This window comes from Podarcis gaigeae (genome assembly GCF_964106915.1).
Source record: "Podarcis gaigeae genome assembly, chromosome: Z".
Taxonomy (NCBI): domain Eukaryota; kingdom Metazoa; phylum Chordata; class Lepidosauria; order Squamata; family Lacertidae; genus Podarcis; species Podarcis gaigeae.
The window spans coordinates 46,939,986-46,960,163 of record NC_139691.1 but is presented as its reverse complement, the minus strand read 5'-3'; the positions used below and the strand labels follow the sequence as shown (position 1 = coordinate 46,960,163).

The 20,178-nt window shown below is 43.0% G+C and overlaps 1 protein-coding gene across 2 annotated transcripts; it reads left to right on the top strand.

Moving 5' to 3' along the window:
• The first annotated feature begins 1,314 nt into the window (after positions 1-1,314).
• On the top strand, positions 1,315-19,664 carry VGLL1 (vestigial like family member 1). Of its 2 annotated transcripts, none has more exons than XM_083723125.1 (4): positions 1,315-1,526; positions 3,776-3,981; positions 4,929-5,342; positions 17,232-19,664. In XM_083723125.1, exons 2-4 carry the CDS (start codon positions 3,798-3,800, stop codon positions 17,270-17,272), a joined length of 639 nt encoding a protein of 212 aa, XP_083579251.1. In that variant the 5' UTR covers positions 1,315-1,526; positions 3,776-3,797; the 3' UTR covers positions 17,273-19,664. The 2 variants fall into 2 exon arrangements, with proteins under 2 accessions (XP_083579251.1, XP_083579250.1); XM_083723124.1 differs by having other exon boundaries at positions 1,332-1,526; positions 3,776-4,005.
• The last annotated feature ends 514 nt before the right edge of the window (positions 19,665-20,178 follow it).

Sequence of the window (20,178 nt, the reverse complement as noted above, 5' to 3'; positions counted from 1 at the left end):
CCCAACTTGCAAATCAGATGGCATAACTTTAGGGTTTAATCCTGCATTAATACAGGGAACAGGATTGCACAGGCAAGGCATCATCAGCTGATGAGTATGGATTAAAGCCCTTGGCAAAAGCTCTGGTTGAAGCAGCCTGCCCATTGTTAAGGCACTGGGCAGTGGTGGCAGGTTAAGGCTTACATAAGGGTTACATACTGTAGGCCAGAAGTGCCTGGAAAGTAGAGCAGGATCTATGGGAAGCTCTCAGAGCAGAGATCTTGCAGTAGATGGCAAGGGTTTCTGACTCTCACTTGTTTTTAACAAAAGTAGCAACAACGTGACTTACCTAATTAGGCTGTAAAAATGAAAAACGATAATCAGGAATGCATTTTCGTGTGAGCTCAGCTCAGTTCTGGTTCTGAAAACGAACGGCCAGGCTTCAGAATGTGCCCAGAAGCAACCTGCCCTTTAATTCTAACTTCATGTCTCCTGAACTTAGCTTTGGGTGGATGTTCTTGTAGTGAAAAATAAAGTTGATCCAAACAAGCCTGAAGTCTACCCTCCCCTGACACAGGCTCTAATTAGACAGTTGGGAGACGTGGAGCACCTCAGGGCTTGGAGTGGGAGACAAATGCTGGCCTCCAGCTCTTTTCATCTGGCCCCCAGGACTCTTGCCAGGCCATACTTCACACCGGCCCTCCTTTGCAAACTCCCTTGAGCATTTGTGCCTGGTTGGAACATGTTGAGATCTAATAATGCTTGCTGGCCTGGAAGATATTGAAACCAGTCCTCTGCACAAAGGTAGAATTAAACATTTGTTGGAAGGCCCATTTTCGCTTATGCCGTTGCCCCCAGCCCCCACAAGGCAAGCCCCCCCCCAGCCACTTGCCTTGAAGGGAATGTATCCCGTCAGCTAGAAACGGTTTCCCACCCATTGCCTGAAATTTGGTTACAGCTGGGAATGAGGTGAAGTGGGTAGGGATGGATTAAAATGTTGCACCATGCACAAGTTCAGGGAGGCAGTCAATGTGCAGGGAGAGTGGGAGGGAGCCGAGAGGGTGAAACAAGGGGTTGCCTTTGAGACTCAGTATCTGCACAGTCAGGGGTGGGAGAGAGCTGCATTTTTTACCCTGGCCAGGCACACCGGACGATACCAGAGTCTATATATGCATCAGTATATGCATCAATATATGCATCAGTTCCTCAGGTTGCCTGTGTGCCCTCGTTGCCAAAAGCTGCCTTGTAGAAACCCACACCAAACAACCCTCTTTATTTTCCTCATTCCTGAAACCTCCAAACCTGGTTGACTTGTCAGGGTGCATTTTGCACATTCCTGCTAGCAAGCCTGAAGGATACGCCTAGTTCAGTCATTGCTGGAAGGACAGAGAACAAGCAGTGTGATCTGACGCAGGCCTCTCTTCACCCTGGGATTGCTGCCGAATTCCAGCATCAGCGTGGAGATGGAAACCTGGAGCGCTTCAGTATGAGCTGTATGGAGGGACAGGAACTCTGCAGGGTGGCTGATAAGAAAGCAGTACATTGGGGTAAGCAAACCTGGGTAGCTGGAGAAGAAATGCCTTCCCTTAGCCTCCAAATATGTCTTGTTTTGTAAGAGGAGAGGATGGGGACAATCCCAATGCATTTAAAGGGCTCAAGTAACATCATGGGAGGACGTGAGGCCTGTCAAGAGCCAAATGGGACTTGCAATGACAAAACGTTGCAATGTTAATCTGTTCAGGGTTCCAGCAGTTCTGTTCAAAAACCTTTATGCCCTGGTTTTCCATGGGGGGGGGGGTAAGGAGGTGAGTTTTCCACACACACACCCTTTTTGCAAACGTCGTGGTTTCCCCCAGAGACCTGCTGAAGCATCGTCCTTGTGCACTGGTGCTGCCATTCCTCCCTCTCTCATGACACCAGAACTTGTGGACATCCAACAAAGCTGATGTGGTGATTCAGGAAGGACAAAAAAAAGTGCTTCTTCAGGCAGTGTGGAGTTAAACTACAGAGGTCACTCCCACGGGAGGCAGGGAGGGCCACCAACTTGGATGGCTTTAAGAGAGGATTAGTCTAAGTCGTGGAGGAGAAGGCTATGCTCCACCTTCACTGTTGGAGATTTTATGCTTCTGAATACCAGTTGCTAGGAATTGCAAACAGGCTGTTTCACTCAGGTCCTGCATGCAGGCTTCTCATGGGCATCTCCATCAGAGCAGGATGCTTGACTAGATGGGTCATTAGCCCATTCCAACAGGCTCTTCATATGTTCTTATTTGGGCTATCAGCCTATCACAGCTTGAACACTGGAAGGGGCAATATGCCCCTTGAATACCTCTTGCTGGTGAGTCTGAGCAGAGGAAAGCTGGTGTTGTTTGTGTGGTTTTCATGGACTGCCAGGAGGCATCTGCTTTACAACGGTGGTGGACTAGATAAATTTAAATAAAATCATATCCTTTGCAGTTTGCAACCCTCCCTACTGAATGGCACATACGAGTCACGTCCTGAGAGCATGTCATTCAAATGAAACAAATACAAAGTTTAACGAAGTTCTGGTGGGCTGAAACTAACTATAATTTCAAGCCTACATGCATAGGTGCCAACTCTCTGGGGCCCTGGGTGCCCGAGCACCCACAAAATTCCCCATGAAGGCTCTGGGCACCAACATATTTCAGTGCCACACTGCATGGTACCCGTGGCCCCGGGCACTCACGGTCGCAGGGCCAAGCTGGAACTCCTTACTGCATGCACAGTAATAATTAGTAAATATTATTAATAATAATAATGGGACGCGGGTGGCACTGTGGGTAAAACCTCAGTGCCTAGGACTTGCCAATCGTATGTTCGACGGTTTGAATCCCCGCGGCAGGGTGAGCTCCCGTCTTTCGGTCCCAGCTCCTGCCCAACTAGCAGTTCGAAAGCACCCCTAAGTGCAAGTAGATAAATAGGTACCGCTTCATAGCGGGAAGGTAAACGGTGTTTTCGTGTGTTGTGCTGGCTCACCAGTTGCAGCTTCGTCACGCTGGCCACATGACCCGGAAGTGTCTTCGGACAGCACTGGCCCCCGGCCTCTTAAGTGAGATGAGCATGCAACCCTAGAGTCGGACACGACTGGCCCGTATGGGCAGGGGTACCTTTACCTTTATTAATAATAATAAAATTTAAAAGCACTCTTACCTACCTGGAGAGTCAAGCCCTCCACCTGCCATGGGGGAGGGGAGGGGGGCAGGTGAACCTGGAGACATCAGCTCTGCCCTGGGGTCCAGCAACCCTATATTGTATCCATCTTCTTTAACAAGAAAGGCAATTCTTTCTCTTCATCATCATAGCCAATTTCAAGCAAACAACCCCCTGCCCCACTCTGTTGAGCAATCTGCTCTTGACTGCACAGGCAGTGATAGCTCAGAACATAAACGGTGACTAAGGATACAGTAAAGTTTGGTTTTAGGGTAACACAAAAAGTAAGGAAAACGAGATTAAGACCCATCTGAGAAAATATGGAAAGCCTTTATAGACTACTGTATACAAGGGTAAAGATCACTGTCAGCTTGTTCCCTGCCCTTGATATACTCTAAACTACTCTTCATCTCAAAACTCTTGTAAAGAAAATATAAAGCAGAAATAAATTATTGAGATTACCAGTATGTATAATTATTGAGTCGTTTTCAACCTGTTGATTACACACCCCTTGCATCTGTTTTGTTTGTTTTGTTTTTAATTTGCAACTTAAAAATAGTTTAATGAAGCATATTTTTTGAGCCAGAACCCATTCTTCCATCACTTTGTTTCTCTTCGTTTTTAGGCACAAACAAAAGTCCCTAGAAATGGAAGAGAGGAAGGACTCCACAAAGCTGAGCAAATGCAAGCAGCCTGTGAAAACAGAGTGGGGAGCCCAGTGTGTGGTGTTTACCTACTTCCAAGGAGACATTAACAGTGTGGTGGATGAGCACTTCTCTAGAGCATTGAGCGTATCCAAAACTCCACAGGATTTGAGCAGAAAGAACAGTGGTGAGGATGCAATTGTAAAACATGGTGAGCTTCTCCTCCACATTTTCTGGCTGCTGGTTACTTATGTAATAATGTTGACTCACTGTGGACAAGAAACTTGTACAGCCACAGCTGCACTGTGGTTCTCTCCCTCAAAGAATTCTGTGCACTGTAGTTTAGCCATTGCAGAGACACAATTTCCATCAAACTTTAACATACTACAATGCCCAGAATTCTTTGATGGAGAGAATGTGCTTTGAATGTGCAGTGTGCACACAGCCTCCATGATAGTTTCCAGACAACCTGCTTACTAAGCAGTCATTCTGACTGCTTTGCAGGGAGGTTTTACACCGTGGCATCAAAGAAGTGCTACCCTACATTTTCCTCTTTCTCCTCCATTTCAATTATGAATCATTTTGCATGAAGCACCATGAAGTGATTGGCAATATTATAACCCAGATACAAATACATGAAACAGCCTAAAACAGCCACAGCACATACAAAAGACCAATTCAAATCCATGACAGATACAAACTCAGGAATGATTGGTAACAACTGGACTTGGTTGGGTGGCCCAGGGTGATGGAGAGATTTGTTTTAGCTTTCTCTCCTTACCTTCCACTCTTGCAAAGATACTTTGAGGACTTAAGCAATGCAGGCGCTAAAACAGAAGTGGGTTTTTGGTGACCAGACTCCTGTGGTTCTTGGTATACATTGCTGGAGGGCATGATTCTGTCTTTCAATAGCTGGGCTTCCTGGAAGCCTTTGCAGAGGGTAAGAAGGAAAAAGATTTCATGGTTGTGCCCACTGAGTGATGCTTTCCTAGCACATCCTTTAGTCATGAGTATCCTTATGTTTGGGGTTACGTGTGGTCTCTCTGCGTTTTTGGTGGTTGTATTTATTATAAAACAATTTCAAAATGCAATAAAAATGCATTGATTACATCCTCCCTCCCTTTTAATAAACAGAAAGCCACACATCTCCCCAGCAGTGGAACTTCTCGCCGCAATGGGCTAAGCCGTACCATGCACCGCCTCCTTTAAACCTATCCAGCTCCGATGATAATGCAGCTGCTGCAGCGACAAGCCCCTATCCTCCTCCTCCTCTTCTCCAGGGCATCACACCACCAGCTACAGAGCTATGGCAGTTGCCTTCAGGGGGCAACCCAAATTTGACTGCAGCTTCAGTGTACCCTCCCTCGATGCCCGACGTGCATATGACGCAGGGGTCTGTGTCAGATGGGAAATACGGGTCCCTGCTGGGTCTCTTGCAACAGGAAAGGTGTCCTCCGTCTGTCCAGGAGCCTCTCAATTCTGGATCTGCTTGTCCTACCAGCTCTGCTAGGTTACAAAATATGAGCCAGAGTTTGACTTCTGGGGGAGGTAAGTAAATATCGGCTTACTTTGATTGTTATGGCTTTTATAAATAGAAAGGGACCAGGAGAGAAGAAGCACTTAAATGAAAAACGCTGGAAGGATATGTTACAACAGCCCATTGCTGCTGTTGAATGAATTAGAAACAAATACTGGTTGAATGATTGTGCAATATTGTGATTGTGCAATATGATCGTATGATATCACCATTGAATGATATGATTGTATGATAATATGGTTGGGTATTATGATAAAACATGTAAACAGGAGCATTTGTGAGGGCATCTAGTGGGGGAGTTTGAGAGGGAGGACTGGAGTGTCACCTCACAGTGTACATAGGACCAAGAGACATAGATGGCGAGGGAGCTGCTGCAGTGACCTGCAATACCTGTGCCATGTTTCACTTCCTGCCTGAGAATGTGCAAAACTATGCCTGCCCCAGGTGAAAGCTGGTTGCCTGGCTGGCAGAGAGGGTGCATCAAATTGAGGCCCGCTTATTCACACTTTGAGCTGTTGGTATAGATGAGGAAATTCTTGATAGAGCAAAGTGGACCGTCTTGGAACAGCAACACAGGCAGGGTGCTCCTAGGGAGGAGGAAGATTGCCCATTGCAGGAGACAAACACCTGGAGGAATGTGACACACAGAACCAGGAGTGCCAGTAGCCATGCTGCGTCACTGGAGTTGCAAAATTGATTCCATGCCCTCATCTCAAACACTGATTCTGGGCCAGAGGAGCAAGGACAGCAGTTGTAGACTTCAGAAAACACAGAGGTGGCTGTGGAAGATGCAGTGTACCAATTCCTCCAAAACAACTCCCCAGAAGAGGAAGAGAGGTGTGGTGGCAGTAGGGGACTCCCTGCTGAGGGGAACAGAGGCTGTGTGGTGGTAACAGGATGTCCTGGAAGGTTCATGATGTGACAGAGAAGTTGCCAAGCCTTATAAAACTCACTGACCACAACCCCTTCCTTTTGATTCATGTGGGTACAAATGATACTACCAGAGACAGCCTTCCATAGCAAGGGGCTTCAAGACTCTGGGTGGGAAGCAGAAGGGCCTTGGTGGTTTTTTCATCACTGCTTCCTGTTGAAGGTCATGGCCCAGGAAGAGAGAGGAAAATACTGGAAGTAAACCATTGGCTACACAAGTGGTGTCATCAGGAAGAGTTCCGCTTCTTGGACCATGGTCTCTGCTTCCTTGAGGAAGGACTTCTGGCAAGAGATGGGGTGCACCTCACAGTGGTTGGCAAGAATCTCTTTGCTGAGAGTCTCACAAACCTGATCAAAAGAGCTTTAAATTAAATTTTGAGGGTGAGATAACATTACAGACAACAGGGGAACACCTGGTACTAGTGATAATACATTCACTGATGCACAGGAAGCTGAGGTGGTGCTGCAGAATCTTGGTAAAGGCTAGGAAACTACAATAAGGAAGCAGCCAGAGGGAATGACTCATGGTTTCATACTAAAGCACAGAGTATGGGAAACAAGCAAGACATATTTGAGGCTCCCTAGAGCAGATCACCAAGCATTCAAAAAGGAGAGATATAGTAGTCAAGGGAGACTTCAACTACCCCAATATCTGTAGAACTCAAATTCTGCCAAGAATGTAAGGTCCAACAAATTCCTCAATTGCTTCGCTGACCATTTCATTTCCCAGGAGGTGGAAGAAGCAACAAGCAGATCATCTATCTTGGACCTGGTCTTCACCAACAGGAAGGAACTGATGGACAAAGTGGAAGTCCTCAGAAACTTTGGAGGAAATGACCATGTCCTCTTGGGTTTCACAGAGGCAAGGGAAAGCTGAGTGTACTTGGGTATGCACTCTGGATTTTAAGAAGGTTGATTTTGAAAAGCTTCAGGAAATACTGGGTGAGATTCCATGGTCAGAAATACTCAAAGAAAAGGGAGTCCAAAATGGATGGGAGTTTCTTAAAGATGAAATATTGAAGGGACAAAAGCAGACAATTCCTAAAAAAAAGAAAAGTGGGAGGCATCTAAAGAAAGCAGTGTGGCTACATAAGAAGCTTACAGGTGAGCTGAGATTTAAGAAGGGTACGTCTAAGTAATGGAAGAAAGGGGGAATCGTGAAGAAAGAGTATACACGAGTAGCCAACAGTTACAGGGAGTTGCCTCTGTCTTCACCCAGAATGAAAGTAGTGCCCAACCTGGTGTTAACAGAATAAATGATGCAAGAAGGGAAGTGCAGCCCAAGACAGGGCAAGAGGTAGTAAGGGAACACCTGGTTACAATAAATGAATTCAAATAACCAGGGCCTGATGAGCTGCACCCAAGGGTACTCAAGGAGCTTGCGAATGTAATCTCCAAGAGTTTGTCTATAATCTTTGAGAATTCTTGGAGAACAGCTGAAGTCCCTACAGACTGGAGGTGGGGAAACGTTGTCCCCATCTTCAAACAGGGGGAAAGAGAAGATCCAGGTACGGTAAATTACCAACTGGTCAGCTTAACATCAATACCAGGAAAGGTCCTAGAGCAGATCATTTAACAGTTGGTGAGCCCTTAGAAAAGGATGCTGTGATTACTAAGACTGAGCATTGGTTTTTCAAAAGCAAGTCCTGCCAGAGAAATCTCATTTTTTAAATTAGAATTACAAGCTTGGTGGATCAGGGGAATGCTGTGGATGTAGTATATCTTGATCTCAGGAAGGTTTTTGCCAAAGTCCTCCAGTATATTCTTATGGAGAAGGTGGTAAAATGTGGGCTGGGTGAGGTAACAGCTAGGTGGCTTTGTAGCTGGTTGCTTACTAATGGTTCCTCATCACCCTGGAAGAAAGAGACAAGTGGGGGGCTGCAGGGTTCTGTATTGGTCCCATCTTTATAAATGACTTGGATGAAGGTATTGAAGGGGTGGTAATCAAATTTGCAGATTACACCAAACAGGGAGAGGTAGCCCTCCATGAGCAGTCCAGAGGGTGGCAACACGGCTTTTCCACAGTAGCTCCCCATTTGTGGCATGCTTTCCCCAGGGAAATTCAGTTGGTGCCTTCATTATACATCTTTAGGCAGCTTTGGCAGACTGACATACAATGCCCTTTTAAATGTGACGGGGGAGGAGGCATTATTGGTTTGTTTTTGTTCTTATTTTTATTATGTATTTTGTGTTTTTATATAGTAATTTTATGTTGTAAACTGCCCTAAGACCTATGGATAAAGAGAGTTATACGAATTTACTAAATAATACTAATAATAACTAATGCCTTTGAATACAAAATCAGGATTCAATATGTCCCTAACAGATTGGAGCACTGGGCCCAAACTAATAAAATGAATTTCTGTAGGGACAAATGTCAGATTCTACACTTAGGCAAGAAGAACCAGATTCACAAATATAGGATGGGGGACACCCGGCTTACTACAGGTGAAACTCGAAAAATTAGAATATCGTGGAAAAGTTCATTTATTTCAGTAATTCAACTTAAAAGGTGAAACTAATATATGAGATAGGCTCATGACATGCAAAGCAAGATATGTCAAGCCTTTGTTATAATTGTGATGATCATGGCATACAGCTGTTGAAAACTCCAAATTAACAATATCAGAAAATTAGAATATTAAATGAAATCAGCAAAACAAGGATTGAAAATAGAGCAATATTGGACCTCTGAGAAACATGCATATGTACTCAGTACTTGGTTTGGGCCCCTTTTGCATCAATTACTGCCTCAATGCGGCGTGGCATGGATGCTATCAGCCTGTGGCACTGCTGAGGTGTTATGGAAGACCAGGATGCTTCAATAGCAGCCTTCAGCTCTTCTGCATTGCTCGGTCTCATGTCTCTCATCTTTCTCTTGGCAATGCCCCATAGATTCTCTATGCGGTTCGGGTCAGGCAAGTTTGCTGGCCAATCAAGCACAGTAATCCCATGGGCACTGAACCAGGTTTTGGTATTTTGGCCGTGTGGGCAGGTGCCAAGACCTGCTGGAAAATGAAGTCAGTGTCCCCATAAAGCTCGTTTGTGGAAGGAAGCATGAAGTGCTCCAAAATCTCCTGGTAGACAGCTGCGTTGACCCTGGACTTAATGAAGCACAGTGGACCAACACCAGCTGATGACATGGCTCCCCAAATCAACACAGACTGTGGAAACTTCACACTGCACTTCAAGCATCTGGCATTGTGTGCCTCCCCATTCTTCCTCCAGACTCTGGGTCCTTGGTTTCCAAATGAGATGCAAAAGTTGTTCTCATCAGAAAAGAGGACTTGGGACCACTGAGCAACAGACCAGTTCTTTTTTTTTTAGCCCAGGTAAGACGCTTCTGACGTTGTTTCTTGTTCAGGAGCGGCTTGACAAGAGGAATACGACATTTGAAGCCCATCTCCAGGATCCGTCTGTGTGTGGTGGCTCTTGATGCACTAACTCCAGCCTCAGTCCACTCCTTGTGAAAGTCCCCAACACGTTTGAATGGTCTTTTCTTGACAATCCTCTCCAGGTTGCGGTCATCCCTGCTGCTTGTGCACCTTTTTCTTCCACACTTTCCCCTTTCGCATAACTTTCCATTAATGTGCTTCAATACAGCACTTTGGGAACATCCAACTTCTTCTGCAATTACCTCTCCTAATTGAGAGTCTCAATGATGGCTTTCTGCACAACTGTCAGGTCAGCAGCCTTCCTCATGATTGTGCTTCCTACTGAACCAGACTGAGAGACCATTTAAAGGCTCAGGAACCCATTGCAGGTGCTATGGATTGAATAGCTACTGCACCTTTACACAATATTCTAATTTTCTGAGATTGTTAATTTGCAGTTTTCATCAGCTGTACGCCATGATCATCACAATTATAACAAAGGCTTGACATATCTTGCTTTGCATGTCATGAGTCTATCTCATATATTAGTTTCACCTTTTAAGTTGAATTACTGAAATAAATGAACTTTTCCATGATATTCTAATTTTTCGAGTTTCACCTGTACACGTGAAAATGATCTAGGGGTCTTGGTCAGGGGTCAGCAAACCTTTTCAGCAGGGGGCCGGTCCACTGTCCCTCAGACCTTGTGGGGGGCCAGGCTATTTTTTTGGGGGGGGGGGAATGAATGAATTCCTATGCCCCACAAATAAGCCAGAGATGCATTTTAAATAAAAGCACACATTCTACTCGTGTAAAAACTCGCTGATTCTTGGACCATCCGTGGGGCAGATTTCGTAGGTGATTGGGCCAGATTTGGCTCCCGGGCCTTAATTTGCCTGCCTATGGTCTTAGTGGACCACAAGCTTAATCTGAGTCAACAGTGTGATGCAGCAGCAAAAACAGCTAATGCTATTCTAGACTGCATCAACACAAGTATAATGCCCAGATCAAGGGAAGTAAAAGTACCATTTTATTCTGCCTTGGTCAAACCACATCTGGAATACTTGGTCTAATTTTGGGCACCACAATTTAAGAAGGACATTGAAAAGCTGGAACATGTGCAGAAGAGGTGACCAAGACGATCAAGGGTCTAGAAGCCAAACCTGAGGAGGAACGGTTGAATGAGCTGGGTATGTTTAGCCTGGAAAAGAGGAGACTGAGAAGAGATACGACAGCCATCTTCAAATATCTGGAGGGCTGTTACATGGAGGAGGGAGCAAGTTTGTTTTCTCCTGCTCTCGAGGGTAGGACTCAAACCAATGGCTTCAAGTTACAAGAAAGGAGATTCTGACTAAACACTAGGAAGAACTTTCTGATGGCAAGAGCTATTGACAGTGGAATGGACTCTTTCTGTGGTCTTGGATTCTCCTTCCTTGGAGGTTTTTAAGCAGAGGTTGGCTGGCCATCTGTCATGGAGGCTTTAACTGAGATTCCTGCATGGCAGGAGGTTGGACTAGATGACCCTCGGGGTCCCTTCCAACTCCACAATTCTATGATTCTATGGTTTATTCTATGGTGCTTAGGGTTTATTAGACTATATAGTGTAAAACTCGAAAATGTGTTTTGGTTGCATTTTCAGAGTGACAGCGCTAGTCACAACTCGCTTGAGCTGTCATGGGGCTCTTCTTACAACCATGATGGATGGTGTCCTAAGTTGCTCCATGCACCTGTTTTGTCATTGGTGTTGCCTTGGATCTGCTAGGTAGGGTGATGATGTTCTTTGCCCGCCAAGTGCTCAAAACTGGTGTCTTTTGTTTTTGTTTTTTATAATATTTTTTTATTAAAGATTTTACATTACAAAAAATAAAAAAGCAGAAAAAAGAAAAAATATCCAACAAAAATTGTTAAAAACAATCCTTCTTTCCATCTCCTTAATTTTCATTTACTTGTTTCTTGGACCTCCTCATACCACCCTTTTTTGTATTCCAAATCAAATTATTAATTCAACAATTTATTTTCCTCTTTTGGTTACCCAAATCTTATTCTTAAATTATTACAATCTTAGATTTTTACTTATATAAACCCATTTTTTCGTATTCTTTTAACCCATCACAGCTAGAAACCAGTTAGTTCCAATCCAACATTATTCTAATAAAATTCCTTAATTTTACAATATCTCTGTAAATAGTCTTTAAATTTCTTCCAATCTTCCTCCACTGACTCTTCTCCCTGGTCTTGAATCCTGCCAGTCATTTCCGCCAATTCCATATAGTCCATCACTTTCATCTGCCATTCTTCCAAAGTGGGTAGATCTTGTGTCTTCCAATATTTTGCGATAAGTATTCTTGCTGCTGTTGTGGCATACATAAAGAACGTTCTATCCTTCTTTAACACCAATTGGTCGACTATGCCCAGGAGAAAGGTCTCTGGTTTCTTCAAAAGGGTATATTTAAATACCTTCTTCAGTTCATTATATATCATATCCCAGAAAGCCTTAATCCTTGGGCACGTCCACCAAAGGTGAACGAATGTGCCTTCATTTTCCTTACATTTTCAACATTTATTATCGGGCAAATGATAGATTTTTGCAAGCTTGACTGGGGTCATGTACCACCTGTAAATCATTTCCATAATATTCTCTCTTAGGGCATTACATGCCATGAATTTCATACCGGTGTTCCACAACTGTTCCCAGTCTGCGAACATGATATTATGTCCAACATCTTGTGCCCATTTTATCATAGCAGATTTAACCATTTCATCCTGAGTGTTCCATTTCAACAGCAAGTTATACATTCTTGACAAATTCTTTGTTTTGGGTTCTAACAATTCTGTTTCTAATTTTGATTTTTCCACCTGGAAGCCAATTTTCTTGTCCAAATTATATCCCTCCATTATCTGATAGTAATGGAGCCAATCTCGCACTTTATTCTTTAATTTCTCAAAACTTTGCAATTTAAGTCTATCTCCATCTTGTTCTAGGATTTCCCAATATTTCGGCCATTTAGCCTCCATATTGAGCTTTTTCCTGAGCTTTCGCTTCCATCGGTGACAGCCACCTTGGGGTTTTATTTTCCAGTAAGTCCTTATATCTTATCCAAACTTTAAACAATGCTTTCCTAACAATATGGTTTTTAAATGCTTTGTGCGCTTTGATCTTATCATACCACAAATATGCATGCCATCCAAATACATTGTTAAAGCCTTCCAAATCCAAAATGTCTGTGTTTTCAATAAGTAGCCAGTCCTTTAGCCAGCAGAAAGCTGCTGATTCATAATAAAGTTTAAAGTCTGGCAAGGCAAACCCACCTCTTTCCTTTGCATCTGTTAATATTTTAAATTTTATTCTAGGCTTCTTGCCCTGCCAGACGAATCTTGAAATATCTCTCTGCCACTTCTTGAAACAATCCATCTTGTCCACAATTTGCAATGTCTGGAATAAAAACAACATTCTAGGCAATACATTCATCTTTATAGCAGCAATACGACCCAACAAAGAAAGTTTCAAATTTGACCATATTTCTAGATCTTTTTTCACTTCACCCCAGCATTTTTCATAATTATCTTTAAATAAGTTCCCATTTTTTGCTGTCATATTGATCCCCAAGTATTTAACTTTCTTAACCACTGTTAAACCTGTCATATTCTGAAACCTCTCTCTCTCAGTTTGTGTTAAGTTTTTCTCTAAAGCCTTGGTTTTAGATTTGTTCAATTTAAACCCAGCGACCTGACCAAATTCTTGAATCAGTTCTAAAACCCTTTTGGTACTAGATTCTGGCTCCTGTAACGTCAAAACTAAGTCATCTGCAAATGCTCTCAATTTGTACTGTCCAGCTCCGACCTGTATACCTTTAACCAACTGGTCCCTTCTGATCATATTCAGCAAGATCTCCAGAACCGATATAAAAAGCAATGGGGAAATTGGACAACCTTGTCGTGTCCCTTTTTCTATTTTAAATTCTTCCGTCACCACATTATTCACAATTAATTAATTTTGCCTTTTGTTCTGAATATATTGCACTTATACCATTTTCAAAACCTTGGCCTACCCCCATACCCTGTAAATTCTTTTTCATAAAAGTCCAAGAAATGTTGTCAAAGGCTTTCTCCGCATCCACAAATATTAAAACTGCCTTAGTGTTTATATTCTCTTGCAATTTCTCTATAATGTTAATTATATTTCTCACATTATCAGAAAGGTGTCTTCCTGGGAGAAAACCCGCTTGGTCTTTATGTATCTCTTCCATTAAAACTCTTTTTAGTCTTTTAGCTAAAACGTCTGCAAAAATTTTGTAATCCACATTAAGCAAAGATATGGGACGGTAGTTCTTGAGCTGAGTCTTTTCAGTCTCTGTTTTCGGTACAAGTGTGATATATGCTTCCTTCCACGACTCTGGTGCCAATTTCCCCTGCATTATCTCATTACAAACTTCTTTCAAAGGTTGCACTAGCCATTCCTTCAAAGATCTGTAGTATCTAGAAGTCAATCCATCCGGTCCTGGAGATTTACCCAATTGCATATTCTGGATGGCACCTTCTATCTCCTGTTCAGTTATTTTATCACTCAACATTAATTTGTTTTCTTGAGAGATTTTTTGTAGTCCGTTTTTTCTTCAAAAATTGGTCTAAATCAATTTCTCTCTGTGGCCCTTGTGTATATAGTTGTTTAAAATACCTCTGGAAACAATTTCTGATCTCAGCTGGGTTCTGTATATTCCTTCCTTCCACTTCTAAGTTTGTGATTGTATTTTGTTTTTGTCTTTTTTTCATTTGCCAAGCCAAGAGTTTCCCACACTTGTTAGCTGACTCAGATGTCTTTTGTCTCATTTGTTTGATTTTCCATTCAGTCTCTTGATTCATCATTTTCATGAGTTCCACTTGGTATAACTTTATTTCTCTCAGAATCTCCTGCGACTTGGGTTTTGCTCTCAATTTTTTTTCACCTTCCTTTATTTTCTCCAAAATTTCCCCCCTCTTCTCATTCTGGATTCTCTTTTTTAATGCATTCTGTTGTATCATGAACCTTCTCATAACCGCCTTACTAGCATCCCAGATTACTCTTTTTTCCACATCAGTATTCATATTTATCTCAAAATAGTCTCTCAATGTTTTTTGGGCCTTCTTTAAAACTTCTTCATCTCTAAACAAGGTGTCATTCATCCTCCATCTGAAGGAGCCAGTTGATATTACTTTCATCTCCATCTTGACAGCATTATGGTCGGAACAGGTTTTAGGACAGATTTCCACTTTCCTAGTCTTTGGTGCCATTCCTCTAGTTACCCATATTTGGTCGATTCTAGTCCATGTCATTTTGGCTTCAGAAAAGAAGGTTCCCTCTTTAGCCAAGGGGTTCTTTATTCTCCAAATGTCCACTAAATCCAAGTTGTCTGTCATCTCAAAAAAAGTTTTCGGTAGTCTACCATCCTTGGTGACTACCTGTTTTTGTGCCTTATCCATATGTGTAGATACCACTCCATTCATGTCTCCCAGCAAAACTACATTGTAATCCATATAGTCCATCAGGGTCTCATGCAACTTTTTAAAAAATTCAGATTTCCCCTCATTTGGAGCATAAACACCTACTATCAGGAATTTCTCTCCCTGTATTTGAACTTCAACTGCCACAATTCTTCCTTGGTCATCTTTGAATATAAATTTCGGTTGCAATCTTTCTTTTGCATAAATAACAACTCCTCTTTTTTCACTTTGTCCGATGAAATAAACTCCTGACCAAGTCTTTTGTTAACCAATAATTTCCTGTGTAATCTTGTTATATGAGTTTCTTGTAGACAAATCAGGTCCAATTGCTCCTTTTTTAATAAATGAAACACAGATCTCCTCTTCTTAGGGGAGTTTAGACCATTGCAATAGTTGCAGAGCCATGATGTAGGTACTATGCTTCTCCTCCAACTGCACCCAGTGCCTGTTCCTGTTCTGTTGGTGGTATCACCTTCTTCAAACGCTCCTTTGCAGCCCAATATCTGTACGCAATACTTTCCCAGATCTGGTAGCTTGTTGAGACTCTAATTTGCCTTTCCCATCAGCCATAACCTCCAAAAAACAAAAACAAACCCAAGGTCAGTCACACATTCAAAGTCAGAGTCAGAGTCTGTCAAGGTCAGTCACACTCTCAGAGACTAAGCTTGTTTTGAAATGGAAAATTCCCTTAATCCAGCTGCAGTTGCAGCAAATTCAAAGTTCATCTAGGGGGACACAATGTTAACAACAATCAATAATGTTTTTAAAGTCACTTACTTTCCACTTCATCCCCCAGTCTCTAAAGGACAACATTTTTTGTTTCAATTTGTTTGTTAAATGATACTTTAAAATCAGGATTTTAAAACTGGTGTCTTTTGAGACGTGTTGATTATGGAGCTATTTTTCAGAACAACCCACCTGTTGCGCAGGACATTTATTAGGGTCTGTTTATAGTAACTGAAACCGCAGTTGCCTTGAAAAAATGCCTCCACCGTGGCCTCTTCTCTAGCTCACCCTCATCTCCCAGGCAGTGATGGAGAGCCCATGCAATGGTTAACTGGCACACCATCCTCTGGTCCCTAAGCTTATTGGCTGGCTTTGGGTCAGTCATGCTTTCTCTCAGCCTACCCTACCTCACAAAGTTGTTGTGAGAATTAAATAGGGGTGTGTGAGAGAGTGAGAGAGAGGGGGGTATAGAATTAGGGTTTGGCCCTCCAGATGTTCTTGAACTACAACTCCCATGAGCCCCAGCATGGTCAGGGGTGATGGGAGTTATAGTTCATCTGGCAGGCCCAAGTTTCTCCATGCCTGGGTTAAATGAATAGATTTAAAATATTTTGATGGTCTAACAATGTGCCTTCCACACAGTTAATAAGTGTAAGGATTTATTATTTTTAATCCAAGAGCTTATAGCAACAGGCAAAAACCATCTTAGAATAGCATTAAATGTTTTCTCTTTTGCTCTGGGGCAGGTGTGGTGAATCTGGTGAAACGGCAACATTGGCTAGTGTGAATTGTACTTCAGCAGCATCTGGAGGGCCAAAAGCTTTCCTACACGTAATTGAACTGATTAGCTTATTGAACAGCATGGGCCTAATTATTATTACTTAATTAATTTTTTTAATCATCAAAACTTTATCAGACAAGAAGCACATTAACAGCAAATGTGACATACACAACAAAGCCCAACTGTGAACTTAGTTCTCACACTGTACTATAAGTTGCTACAGAGAGAGAAAAAACTGGAGCAACCAGAGGACACAAATAATTATCTTTACAGTGGTAGCTCGGGTTACAGACGCTTCTGGTTACAGGCTCTACTAACCCAGAAATATTACCTCGGGTTAAGAACTTTGCTTCAGGATAAGAACAGAAATCGTGCTCCAGCGGCGCGGTGGCAGCAGGTGGCCCCATTAGCTAAAGTGGTGCTTCAGGTTAAGAACAGTTTCAGGTTAAGAACAGACCTCCAGAACAAATTAAGTTCTTAACCCGAGGTACCACTGTAGTCATAAGTAAATGAAATGCAGAGGTTCTATCAGCCCTCCCTTGTCTTCTGCCCCTAATATCCTCCCCTTTAAGATTAACTATTTCCCCACTAATCTCCTCCCTATTTTCCAGGTATCCTTGAAAATGACAGAAGAAGAGATCTCTACTTTTAGAAAATGGACACATTTGTTTATTGTTTCTGGCACAGAGAAATCTCCTGTGTGGACATTTTTCAAACAACAACAACCAGCCACTATGATGAAGAGGAGGACATCAGTGACCCCACCTCCAACCTCCGTTTGCAGACCTTCTGGTGCTCCTTTGAAAATATATATACTGGGTGTGGGGAATCTTCAGCTTTCCAGATGTTGCCGGACTACAGCTCCTATCATCAGTGGCCTTTGTCCAGGCTTGCTGGGCTGATGGGAGTTGTAGTTCAGCAACACCTGGAGAGCCAAAGGTTCCCTCCCCCACAACACCTGGTCTATATACAAGAACATGCTACCACGTACACCATGTTTTTTAATTTCCCTTTTGCTTGCCTTTTCAACAACCCTAATGCAGCATGCTTGGCACATGGGGACTCTTTCCATCTGGAAAACCCCCACGTCCTACTTTTCACACCAGCTGAAGCTTGCTATCAACTTCCAGAGTGTTTGCTGGCCATCAAAAGAGAAGAGAAGCACCAGCTGTGGTGGAGGTGCATGGCTGCAAGCGTAAAAACTCTATGGGGTGTGATAAGAAAGCCAGACCTTAGAGATCATTGTGTCAGTCTAGATTCTCCAATATCTGATATGTGTTAATGGGTGTGAAAATTATTTGTTTTCCTGAAGAAACAAAATAAAATCCTTCCAGTAGCACCTTAGAGACCAACTAAGTTTGTTATTGGTATGAGCTTTCATGTGCGAAAGTTCATACCAATAACAAACTTAGTTGGTCTCTGAGGTGCTACTGGAAGGAATTTTTTTATTTTGTTTTGACTACAGCAGACCAACATGACTACCTACTTGTTTTCCTGAAGAACATTCTCAGTTCACCCTGCTATAGATCCCTCAGCTCCTACTCTTCTCTAAAGGAGGAAAATTTAATAGAAAAAGATTATGTGACTGGAAGAAGTAAAAGGAGGGGGAAACACAGCAGTTTTCTTGTTAAATGCAAAGCAATGCATCTGCAGGCCCTTACTGAAAGGCAGAACTTGCACACTGATGCAACACTGCACAAGAATCTGGGTTTTCTCGCTTTCAGAACCAAGCGTTGTTTTTGCAACAGAAATCACAACTGCCTGTTTCCATCTCTGCTTTACTAGAAGGGAGGGAGAGAGTGAGTAATCATTTTCTTTTTCCACTTTAAAAACCAGCATGAGCAGAAAATGCTATTTCTGCAGGTCTCCCTTGAGGGTGGAAAAAGTCAATAGTGTGTTCTCTGGGACACTGAGGTGTTGTCATACTTGCTGATACTTTCATTCCTCTGGGCTTTGTATATTTCTCTCTTACTCTGGAAGACTTGGCAAAACATTAGATTGTATTGAGTTGCCACCATCTGGTGCTGCAGATATATATATCTGGCTTCTGTTCCTCCCCAAAATTAAAACATGGCACTTCTTGTACTGTCAGCTCCCATCTGAGATAAACGGGCAGTCACCAAGTTCTGAGTTGCTTAAAGTCTGGACGAACTGCAGCATCTAAATCGAAAGAGAATCCATGCATTGATTTATGAGCATCCTTCTCTCCGAAGCAAGTTATACTGCATCAGCAGTAGCTAACCTCAAGGGCAGAGCTAGAGGTGTGTGACCGGGTTGGTCACACTGGGCATGGAGCTTCTGGGATGCAGCAGAAGGCCCACAACTATGAAGTTCAATGGAAGGCAAGAGGCAGGTGTGTGTGTGTCGTTGCAAGGGCACCACTGAGATTTGAGATGCCAAGGTTTACCACTGCCAGCCTCTTCAGCAAGTGTGCCAAAGAGCCAAGTCTAAAGAATGAGTCAGATCCAGCACCAGATCAACCCCTATCCAAAGCAGGAAAATACTGGGCTGACCTGACCCAACTTGGATCTGGGCCCTGATTTGATTTTTTTTTGGGGGGCATCCCTAATGCCTAAATGGGGTTTTAAACCCCTAATTAAATATGTGGTCAGGAACGGATGGGAGAAGGAGACACTGCATTTAATGTTGTGGGTGTCGCTTCTGTGGTGTGTTCCCTGCAAGGAATCACTGATGAAGTAGACCCAGCAGAGGCTACCAGCCTCTTCTCTTCCCCCCACCCTCCCCCACCCTCATCACCTTGCTTTTCAACAGCCTCAGATCACTCTGGGTGGGTCCTGAGCAACCGAGAGCTGTCTCAACCAAAGTCAGGTGACCCTGTTTAGGATCTGATGCACAATCCTACTGAGCAGGAAGTGTGCCTAGATTATTGGAAATCTGGTAGCTCTTTCCCCACCCTCATTTTGTGACAAGTCTCTTACTTTGTAGATTGACTAAGCAAGCACTTGTTTTCTTTAAATCTGTGTACAGTGCTTATTATGCACGCACTTGCTTAAATAAAATGCACCATTATGTTTATGAATATATATGTGTACCCACCAACTTGCTTCATGCATTAGGCAGAGGGTATTTTGGGCCAAGTAAAACATGGTCCACAATAAGGGAGATTGCTTTTCATGGCATCAGCGGGGCAGTTAGGTAATCTTATGGAGGCTTCCTCCAACCTGGGGCCCTCCAGATGTTGCAGGATTTCAGCTCCCACCAGCCCCAGCCAGCATGGCCAAGGATGATGGAATCTGTAGCCCAGCTACTTGCTTCCCCAGCCATGACTTACAGGGATGCCTTTGAAGAAAAAGAAGTTCCTCAAAATTGGATTAACAAACTATAGTTTGAAATATCTCAAAATGCAGCAGTAAATCCCTCACAGTTTAACACAAATTCAGAGCACTTGTAAAAAGATTAAAAAAAATTGCACTTATGTTTGTGGGATCAATAACAACAATAATATTTATATGCCACCCCTCTGACTAGGTTGCCCCAGCCACTGGGGCCGTTCCTGGGAGGGCATTCCACAGGGCAGGTGCCACTACTTAGAAGGCT